Source organism: Blastocystis sp. subtype 4 (assembly GCF_000743755.1).
Source record: "Blastocystis sp. subtype 4 strain WR1 chromosome Unknown seqid_0048, whole genome shotgun sequence".
Lineage (NCBI taxonomy): Eukaryota > Bigyra > Opalinata > Blastocystidae > Blastocystis > Blastocystis sp. subtype 4.
In genome coordinates this window covers 35,704-46,305 of record NW_014569499.1, presented here as the reverse complement: position 1 = coordinate 46,305, position 10,602 = coordinate 35,704, and the positions used below count along the sequence as shown (strand labels likewise).

At 40.2% G+C, this 10,602-nt stretch overlaps 5 protein-coding genes across 5 annotated transcripts; 2 read left to right on the top strand and 3 right to left on the bottom strand.

The window, feature by feature from the left end:
• Window positions 1–164: 164 nt before the first annotated feature.
• JH06_5039 (phosphatase) lies at window positions 165–1,455 on the bottom strand (the record flags this gene model as incomplete). Its single annotated transcript, XM_014673310.1, has 6 exons — window positions 165–278; window positions 309–448; window positions 480–806; window positions 837–948; window positions 980–1,384; window positions 1,417–1,455. The coding sequence occupies 6 exons, from the start codon at window positions 1,453–1,455 to the stop codon at window positions 165–167; spliced, it is 1,137 nt and encodes a 378-aa protein (XP_014528796.1).
• A 2,080-nt stretch (window positions 1,456–3,535) lies between these two features.
• On the bottom strand, window positions 3,536–3,907 carry JH06_5040 (hypothetical protein; the record flags this gene model as incomplete). Its single annotated transcript, XM_014673311.1, has 1 exon — window positions 3,536–3,907. One exon carries the CDS (start codon window positions 3,905–3,907, stop codon window positions 3,536–3,538), a length of 372 nt encoding a protein of 123 aa, XP_014528797.1.
• A 264-nt stretch (window positions 3,908–4,171) lies between these two features.
• Window positions 4,172–4,652, bottom strand: JH06_5742 (hypothetical protein; the record flags this gene model as incomplete). Its single annotated transcript, XM_014673313.1, has 2 exons — window positions 4,172–4,585; window positions 4,617–4,652. The coding sequence occupies 2 exons, from the start codon at window positions 4,650–4,652 to the stop codon at window positions 4,172–4,174; spliced, it is 450 nt and encodes a 149-aa protein (XP_014528799.1).
• A 2,030-nt stretch (window positions 4,653–6,682) lies between these two features.
• On the top strand, window positions 6,683–7,242 carry JH06_5255 (40S ribosomal protein S18; the record flags this gene model as incomplete). The annotated part of the gene is made up of 4 exons (XM_014673312.1): window positions 6,683–6,715; window positions 6,737–6,882; window positions 6,917–7,105; window positions 7,137–7,242. The coding sequence occupies 4 exons, from the start codon at window positions 6,683–6,685 to the stop codon at window positions 7,240–7,242; spliced, it is 474 nt and encodes a 157-aa protein (XP_014528798.1).
• A 1,315-nt stretch (window positions 7,243–8,557) lies between these two features.
• JH06_1397 (hypothetical protein) lies at window positions 8,558–10,260 on the top strand (the record flags this gene model as incomplete). Its single annotated transcript, XM_014673309.1, has 12 exons — window positions 8,558–8,647; window positions 8,678–8,831; window positions 8,862–8,954; window positions 8,980–9,078; window positions 9,107–9,190; window positions 9,222–9,407; window positions 9,436–9,522; window positions 9,553–9,642; window positions 9,671–9,838; window positions 9,870–9,938; window positions 9,968–10,132; window positions 10,163–10,260. 12 exons carry the CDS (start codon window positions 8,558–8,560, stop codon window positions 10,258–10,260), a joined length of 1,383 nt encoding a protein of 460 aa, XP_014528795.1.
• Between the last annotated feature and the right edge of the window lie 342 nt (window positions 10,261–10,602).

The following is a 10,602-nucleotide window of genomic DNA, read 5'->3' as shown; positions in this document are numbered from 1 at the left end:
CCATTCTTCCTCCTATGAATGAGATTGATCAGGTTGTCGAGAGAATGAACAACTTCCACAAGAAGTGGATGGCCAGATACCAATAAACGTTGTCAGATTTATCATAAGCTGTTTGTTCAACCATCTTTGTAACAAACAACACAGTACACATAAAAAAGAAAAGACTATGCTTCGTCAACTTTCCCCAAAAAGACAACAATAATGGTAGTGTCATCAACAACTTTCTCTTCATCAAACCACCGCTTCCACGAAATGGTACACAACCGTTCTACTGCTTCCTACAGCTTATTCTCTATCCTCATTCTAACATCTGGCTGTTCACAGTCCTCAATCAAATGAATCACTTCTTGTGAAGGAATGAATTCCCACAAACCATCACTTCCCATCACCAAAACACGATCATCATCCGTCAGAACTCGTTCATACACCTCAGGTTCTGAAATTACTCCTATCAATGAAGTCGTTCCTTTCATCATTACCCACACTATGGGCCACCGTGTCACAGATCGAACGAGACATCGCTAACCCAGGAATATCTTGATCTTTTAGCCACACACGCATAGGACCGTCATATCCATCATCATATTCCATCGAAAAGACACGACCACCTGCTTGCTCAATACGAGACCTTTCATCAGGAAGACTGGGCTTGTGATCTCGAGTCAGATTCATGACCACACACTCATCTCCAACTTCCGATGCTAGAATAGCACGTGAATCGCCCACATTCAACACTGTTAAACTACTCCCTCGAATGATACAAATCACTGCAGTTGTTCCACTGAATTCGGTTTTAATAAAACGATCTACATATCAATCCATATGTAACGGCTTACTTGAATTGCATTCCGCTTCTGCTTGAGCAAGAGCATCCACTGCAGCTGTCTTCACATCGACCGAAAACTTTTCATGAGACACCAAATTGTTGTAAAAATTAGTACAGATAAACTAACGATCAGTTACCAAATACAAAACACACTTCCGAGATACAATGACCATGTTCTCCATGACCATCAAAGGTACCAAGAACAAGGGTCCCCGTCGCTGCATCTTCTTTGATTAACATCCAATCTTGATTCACTTTTCGTGGATTATACGGAATATATCCCTTCTGGGACTTTCCCGCAAATACTCCAACGAAGACATCTTCTTCTGGCTGATCTAATGAAGGAACATCAATATCCATGCTAATATCCTCGATTCCATCCAAATGCGCCTCATCTCCATCCACAGTGAGTCTCCTTCTTGCCCGGGAAATGGACTCCGGCTTTTGAAACTCTTCTAGACTAGCCTCCAAGTTTTGTGATGGAGGAAGAGGGTCTACAGAAGGTAAATCATCGCTAGTTTTCTGGACATCTTCTCTTTTCTTCCCGTGTGTCTTTGCCTACAACAATGAAACCATCCCATAAGAAAGACAGAGAACGACTGAAACAATCTAGAAAACTTCGAGGACATGCCTATAACGACGAGTGGTACACGTCGATATTTCTCGTTCTGAATGGTCTAAGACAAAGACCCAATTAATACAGATTTTGGTCAGTATTATCCCAATTATGAGCACAGCAATCCTGTTAGATACAAGAAACAAAATACAACCTTTGTGTTTTTCGAACGTTATCTAAAATGATCTGGAACTCCTGAAGTTGCTTGTCCTTTCTTCTTACAGATCTCTTCAATTCCCTCAAAACTTGTAGATATACCGTTTCATTTCGTTTAAGAATTTCATTGTTTCGACTGAGATTCTCAATCATCCGATCCCTTGACAAATCGACCGACTCTCCTTTTGATTTCTGCATCTCGCTTCGTACTAGCGCCAACTCTTCTGTCTTCCGCTGCAATTCATCTCGCAGAAGATCCTCTCGAGATGTTGTCCGTTCCAGCGACGCCACTTTGGCCTCTGCCATTTTTAGCCTGATAGAAAGAGATTTAATCAAACGAGAAATCGCTTCTGGATCAGATGTCGAAACAGACCCCATTGGGGTTTCAATGGTTACGAATGTCTGTGGAACAACTAATGAAGCGGGACTATTCTGGATTTGATCTTTATAGGCTGAAATGATTCCAGAAGCGGGATACATCCTATTACGTTCCAAACGATCCATTACATGAAGAATAGCAGTTTGAACAGTCTTCATACATTGTAGTTGAGTCTGGTGCAATGAACAATCCATCTTCTGAGATTCGTTTACTTTCTCCAATTCTTGGTTACACGTTTGTAACTGTCCGAGTTCTACATCCTTTTGGCGAATCTTTGCTTCCAGAGAACGGATTTCTGCTTCTGTTTCTCGTTGCATATTTGCAATTCTCATTTCTGCTTCTTTTTCGACCTCTTCAATGCGGACTTTAGAACTCTCCATCTCGAGAATCTTTGTTTTCATCTCATCAATCCTCTCCTGCAGAATTTCATTCTCCAGATATGACTCTGAAAGCTTCTCCTCCTCCACATTCTCTTCCTGCTTCTCTCCAACATTCTGTATAGTATCTTCCTCCGCTAGTATCTTCTCATGTTCCATTCTAACACATTGCAATTCAGTCTGCGTTGAAAACAATTGGGAATTCAGAGACGAAATAGTATCTTCATACGAATCCCTTAGCCGTAGAATCTCAGCATTCTTTTCATTAATAATAACCATAAGTTCATGTGTGTGTTGGTTATTGTCCTCAATTATGGATGTTAGAAGCTTGTTGTTCGAATACAGAATTTGCAACCGTTGACGAAGATCGCTCACAGAGTCTAAATGAAGCTTTTGAAGATCATCAATCACAGAACCATTTTCATCCACAACAGAACGCAGTGTATCTACACTCTGTTCTAGTTCGTCTGTCTGATATGGTAAATCCTCGACAGGTGCGGATTTTGGCTGGGATTCGGCTGTTGAAGGAGTCATACTGTTTGAAAGAACTATACTTGGTATATGCGATGGAAGAGACAAAAAATCATTAATGAAATCCAATACATTCGTCAGATTAGGATTATCCTGAGATAGCAACTCCTGTTGAATCGCTTCTGCCCTCAACTTCATTGTAGTCATTTCGAAATGAGTCTGACATAACACTCGTTTTAGAACATCCAGTTCTTGTTCTTTTGTCATCAAATCTGCTTGCTGGATATCCACAACCCCATCTCCTTCCTCTCTTCCTTCAATTTCCATCGAGAACGGAGACAAACACTCATCTCTCTTAATACACGTCCCTATTAGGGAATTCTCTTCTATCAGAGCTATACTAATAGATACAATAAAAAGATACAATTGTTTGGATTCCATTCTTGTTCCACTTCGTTACCATCCTGGATTCTGTTCTCAGATTCTTTTCCATTTCGAAGAGGATCCAGACAAGATGTTGTTCTGTCAATAGATCCTTCTTTCTGCTTCAACGGCCTGGTGATACTTATTCCAGTGGAATAGGTCGAGTTTGGTTGCATTCAACCCGATAGAAAAGAAAATAGGATTAAAACAGTTCACAGAACAAACAATACCGATACATGAAATACACCAAAGTAAAGATAACTGCGTTAGACATGATAAATAACGACTCAAGTTGAGCGATTCATAATCTGCTTCCACTTGTTCAACAGACTCACTCCATGACCTCCATTCACTAACTTGCTAGAACGAACCTCAACATCCACCTTCTTCAATTCCACAGCCTGCAGTGACTGCAATGTTTTTTGTAACACATATGTGCCAAAATGATTGTCCAGTAACTGCAGAATCGCAGGGATAGCCAGCAATTCGTCGAAGATTGCGCGATCGTCCAACAACACAGAATTTGCAATGGACTTCTCTACTACGTTGCTGCTATACTTCTGCTTGCTCAGCTCCACATAGTGTTTCTGAAGATGACTCAGAACACCTCGAACAAATGACTTGTATCTCTCCAATTCCGATTCTGGAGCTCTAGCCATGAATGAATTCTTTAATTCATACGTCTTTGGGATACAGAGGACATGTTGTACCACGTAATTACCCACAGGATCAACAGCCAACTCTCGTGCATGAGCAATAATGTCATTAGCAATCTGTGCCTTACGATCAATGTCCACAAGGTCATAACAGAGACGTAACACCATACTTCCATTTCGATCCATCGCCACACTGAAGCAATTCTCCAATAAGATGGTATAGATGGATGTCCACTGGCCTCTACAGTCACATTCATCCCTGTATGCTTACACATCAAAGGTCTTCATTATTCGCTGAATGATATGGGTTCCTTTGTTCTCCTTGATTAGTTTCAATGTGACATCTTCTGTCTTACCATTCACACGACTATTCTGAAGAGCTTTCACAATCATATCACCAAGCACACGTTGTCCTGCCATAAAATCAATGATATTCTGGAATGCAAATGTTCCAGTCTTATTCACACTGATCTCATAGACAGTACTGCTTCCATCTTCACGTAGCAGAGATCGTAACAGTGTCTCCTTCTGTTCATCAGATGCCTTCTTAAACAAGAGTTGATAGAAGTAATTTCCAAATGTATCGCAAATGATTCGTGATCCTGTAGGAGCCAACTCCATCACAATATTGTCAATAACACTCGTACGTACCTTCTCTGACATCGAACTATTCAAGAAATTCTATTTATCATGCATTCTTCAAACCATCCACCTGAAGAGATTTCGACCCATTCTGAGTACACACCATTTCAACGACACGACCACGGAAGACTTCGAACTCATGCCACTTCTTTAGTTCTGATGCATCTAACAATCAACTCTCGCTTATTCTCATACCAAAGAAGCCTATGATGGGACTCGAGGATCCTTGGGGAGAAGTCTGTGACAGATTGGATTCAGACTTCAATACAATCTCACTCTGCAGAGCAGAACCATTCGGAAAGGATTGTAGCAACGACGACCGATTAGCAGGATATGGTAAAGAACCTTTGACAAGAGGTTGGAGACTAGGTGATCGAACAGGAGTCACAGAAGATAGAGAGAAAATATTGTCTTCTGTCAAAGGATTCAATTGAGAGAGAGAACTGACACTATTTCTGCGTAGAGAAGGATGCAGAGAGTCAACTATAACTCAGAACTATCACCAACAGAAACATGTTTCAGTCTTTGGAGCAACAGAACTAGTCAACGACCCACGACTCAAATAACTTCCCACTCCTCCAGACATGGTATAATCAAAAGACTCTGGTAGACTTATGTCGACTTCACTTAGACTGCGACCAGTACGAATAGAGCCCAAATCAGGGAGGAGCGAGACATCCTCAGTTCCATCAGGCAGATCCATAAGTGAATAAGGATCCAGACGAGATGAGAGAAGAATGTCATGAGCACCTACATCATGAGAAAGAGACAGAGGATCATGGAGATCTGAAGACAGTGTGTCTGTAGCCAGTGAGTGAGAGAACATGGGTTCTGGAAGTTACAGAGAACGAAGAGAAATACCAGTTGATGACTCATAGGGATCAATATCGTAAGGCACATTTGACGAGACGGCATCATCAGGTGGAGTAAGAGAAGAACCTAAAGGAAGAACACCTGATGTTGATGCTCTGCGTCGAGATGAATAAACCTAGATGAAAAATGAATTCAGAGCGTACTGAAGAGGAGAACGGTACATATGAAGGATTCAAGGATGAAGAGAAGACTTCTCCAGGCTGATTACCATTGTTAGCAAGAAATTCTTCTTCTCCGATATCCAACGAAAAACGGTGAGTAGAATGGGATCCTCGTTGCCCAAAGATGGAAGGTTGAGACAAGGAATACTCACCAAGAGAACTAGAAATCAGATCAATACATGAAAAATACCCTGAATATACTGTGTCAGATGGGATTGCTCCCCAAGGAAAAGCAGGGAGCGAGGTCTTGTCATCCGACTTCCACGACTGTTTGACAGAAGTGTAATCAACTTCGGGGATGTCCAATGTCCCTTTCGAGTTTTCTACTGTCAATAACCTGGAAAATAAACACAATTACATTACCGCCTACCCTGCACTGCAGTCTTGGCAGAAAAAACCACCCTGGACCGTTTTATGACATACTATAAAGTCAAGATATCGATAGTACCTTGTTACTTGAACACTCCTCTGCCACTTGAACTACATTACTAGGTGTTGTTTCAATGATATGGGATGACCCAACCGTATTTTCACTCAACCACGAGGACATTTCACCAGAACAACAGTCAACTGATAAGATCAGATTGTAGAAAGAAAGTATTCAAAAAGTACTAAAATAACTATAAGGCAGCCGTCACAGCTACGAATCACACTTTTCTTTCAAATGTAATTGGGTCCATTCTGTCAATAATATGTCCCTAATTCATTCTATTCAAGACTGTTATGGATGATTAATTTATTAAGTTCAGTTTGTTCTTAAAATACTATTGGCAAATCTGGAGTAGGGATCATAGATACAATCCCAATGATTGCCTCGTGGAGTGAATTCGTATGCTAATATTTCTCAGCATGCTAATTATTCACTTCTGCATCAGAATCGAGATAGATTGTTTATGTTAGATGGAATTCGAAAGTGAATCCCGTCAGAAAGATATATACACTATTGTATAATCGATGGAATATGTTTGTTTGGGAAAACTTCTATATACAAAATGGAAAATACTTGGGTCAGTTAAGCCCAATTGTGGCACCGCATCCCACTTGATAAACCCCGAACTGTGAATAATTGAAAATAGATTCCAGAATAGCATGGTATGTCTTTATGAATGAGTATCAGGAATGTTCTAATTCCATTGTATAGGCTCTTGTTAACCAGGGAGAGTTCCAGCACATTCTCCGTGTGCTCAACACCAATATCGATGGAAAGCAGAAAATTGTCTATGCCTTGACTTCTATTAAGGGTATTGGTCGTCGTTTTGCCACTGCTGTGTGCAAGAAGGCTGAAGTCGATATTCGCAAGCGGTACTTAGTATTTCTCTACGAAGTGATTTTTTAGTGCTGGAGAGCTGAGCAACGATGAGATCGACAGACTGATTGCCGTCATCTCTAGCCCTCTGCAGTACAACATTCCCGAATGGTTCTTGAACAGACAGAAGGATGTCGAGACTGGAAAGTACAAGCAGATCGTTGCTAACAACCTCCAGGCCAATCTCCGTGAGGATCTGAACCGTTTGAAGAAGATGCGGTAGGAGAAGATGTGAGATAGTAATGGATAGTGCTAACCGTGGTCTTCGTCACTATTGGAACTTGAAGGTCCGTGGTCAGCACACCAAGACCACTGGTCGTTTCGGAAAGTCTGTGGGTGTCTCTGCCAAGAAGTAAGGGTTGATCAGACGAATGCTGTTTACGTGGTGAGTTGTTTGTTAACAAAGAGGGGACCAAAACGTATCATCAGCAAAGAGGTTTTGTTTCACTTCTCGTCGAACTCCTAGTTTGTTGTTTTTCCTTCGTTGACGTCGATTCCTCCGAGCAATACTTCGTATTTGGATTGCAGGGATGACAATAGTATCGTCATCAGGAAGTGGATTCTCACATCGAATCGTTGCTGACGAGTGGGCAGTGGCTGTCATTGTATTAGTGTGATTCACCGTTGCTTCTCCAGACACTTCTTGATGAAGTACATCAAGTTCATGTGTCAGGAGAAGCTGTTCGTCCTTCATCTCCCTGTTACTGAATCTATTAATGCTTACACGTTCCAATTCCTTGCTTTGTGTTAGTTTCTCTTGTTGTAGAGCTTGAATGGATGTTCGAAGAGATGATACCATCTGCTGTTCTGTTACTAATTCCTCCAGGATACTCAGTTTTGTTTCTTGTAGGTTTCGAAGTTCAGTGTCTTCATGCTGTTTCTGCAACTGCAGTGAAGACAGAGTACTCACAAGTGAGTGCCTTTCTTGTTGGAGATGTTGTTGTGCTGAGGATGCAACATGGATATCAGAGTTCAGTTGAGCAATTCTATGTATCATTTACTCACTTGGTCATCACTCTTCTTTCAAGTGATTTGATTCCATCTGGCACTGCTGCCAACGACTACGAAGGACCTCTACTTCAATCAATAGCTTCTGCTTCTGTTGGGTCGATCGGTCCAATACCACCTCCTCTCTGTATGTGACCACATATCACGTCACTTACCTTGTCTTTGCTGCAATGAGTGTGTTTGTTGATATATCATCAAAACTTTGAATAAGATTGTTAGGAAAGAGTGAGTTCCATTGTTGAATGATACGAGTACTCAGTTGGCGGATACTATACACATCCTTTCCATTTGGATCGATCGATTCGACCGATAACCTTGCTTTAGACAGTCTTTCGAGAAATGCGGAAAGAAATCTACTGATCATATTGTCAGTATCCTTACTTCTGGATTGTAATCAGAGTATTCGATGTAGCACACAATGTATCATTCATTATAACTAGAAACAGTGATATGGATTCTCTCGTTAAGGAGGGAGATGTTAACCAATCAAATAGCGACCTTTGTTTTCAAAGTATTACCGTGTGCGAAACTCAATAAACACGGTTTTGCAAAGCTGAAGAGAACCAGACCCTCATCCTTTTGTAGAATCCAGGATCTTAATCGTGTTTACAGAACCACGGTTTTCGTATGAAAGTGAACTGTTTCAAGTGTTGAGTTGATGGGATGAACAGTCTTCAACAGAAAAGTTATGTATACAGTCAGGAGTCCAGTACATATCAAATACAACTTGGCGCTTCGGTTGTGGAGATTGCGGTAGAGGTACTTCTGTGACTTGACATGTAGGCAAAATCGGCACGAATTGACTTGTCTTGTATTCCGATAGTCATTTTGTATAAGTTGGTAGCTAAGCAACTTGACGACCAGGGATTAAAACGGGTTTTGCAAGTTTTTGAAATTGTTCCGATGAGAGAATGTCTGAAGTCTCTTGATCTCTCCAGTTGACTTCTGCATGTTCACTTAGCTGTAGATAATACCTTTACTAGTGTAGGAGCAGGTTACTTAGCAGACACACTGCGAATGGGATTTCCCTATTTGCAGTATCTTAGTGTTGCTGGTTTAAGTGGTTGAATTATACTTATTTCCAGGTAATTCAATCGGTGATAATGGAATCGACTCGATTGCATCCTGTTTACGACGTCCCAATCCTCCTCCCTGTCCTTCTCTTGCTTTGCTGGATATTTCGAGTATATCTTTTCATCTTATATTAGTTAGATAATGGTATTACTGCAGCTGGTGCTGTTTTTGTTCATCGACTAATTCGTCGTTTAGATGGAATGATAAATGTCATATTTGACAGTACATCATTGCATTCTCTCTATTGACTTAGATAATCCTATTAGTGGAGAAGGACTTGGTTTTATCTTCTCATCCAAATATTGGGAATCCTTTTCTATCATCAGTATGTCTCAAATATTTCATTCATTTAAAGATACTTCGGCTGATGATTCCTTCTCTTTATTTGTAAAGAGTACTCCTAACAAGTCATTCAATCTCAAACATCTTACTATCGGTCGTATACCTCGTCTTCATCTCTTTATTAGAAAATCATCTTTCTCCAGAGAGTATTCAAGTCCTCCCCACAATTCTCACAGCATCATCTGTTCCTACTCTTCAAACCCTTATTCTTGGTAGTTCTTCCTTGTTATTCTTACTATTAGAAGAATCTCTAGGAGAAGAAGGAATGAAACTGTTGATTGGTGTGGCAAAGGAACGATCTTTGTCAAGTATCAAGACTATTGCTCTGAAGAGTTGATATATGAATTGATTCTGATGTAGACTGCTCTGTTCTGCTTAATCAAGTCTTTGATTTTTTCAGAGTGGTTGATGGTGAGGGATTCCCCATGATAAGGAGTTTTAAAATTGTTGAAGAGGATCAATACTTGATTGAATCTGAATATAGTTTGGAGGCTAACAAGCACATTTGTTCCTTAGTTTCTATAAACTGTGTTAATGTTGAGCATTAATTATGTCATAGTACAAACATCAGTTGACTCAATTCCTAATTTCTATTTGAGTCATACAACCCGATGCTTGAAATGGGCCAGTAGAATATGACATTGTTATCGATTGTAGATTCTAGTCCTCAATCGATATCACTAATCTTGAACTCTTCATTTCAATCTCTCGCTTTACCATCTCTTAAGCAAGTTTATCTAATCGGAATGCATCAGCCAGAATCATCGTTTGTTGAAGCTCTTAAGATGATTCCTCCTGTCACCAAATATCTCATTTTAGAAAGTGAATACAGAGTTAAGAGCTAAGATGTAGACATCAATGTAACTCCATCTGAAAGTCCATGTGATATGAATGAAGATGCTCTTACGGGAATCAAACTAGAATATCTCACAGTTATTCGTAAGAGTTGAAAACTCACCTCATGTATAGATGCATCACCTATGTCAATTATTATCAAAGTAATTCTACCCCTATTGAAAACTGTTCGGATACTTGATTTGCATAGTAAGATTCAACATTCATTTGTGATGTAGACACTCAACTCACAGATTCCGACATCAGCGTACTATTTACCTATTCTCAACAGTATTCTTTACTCTATGATTCATTCATTGTCAATACTGCTTCGCTTTCAGAAGAATCAATTCAGTTAATATCACAACTTACTCGTCAGAATGATACTACGACCAGTATTTATGTGAATATGATTATCAGAATAGATAATGCCGTGGAACGTTGTCATTTTTGTGCTG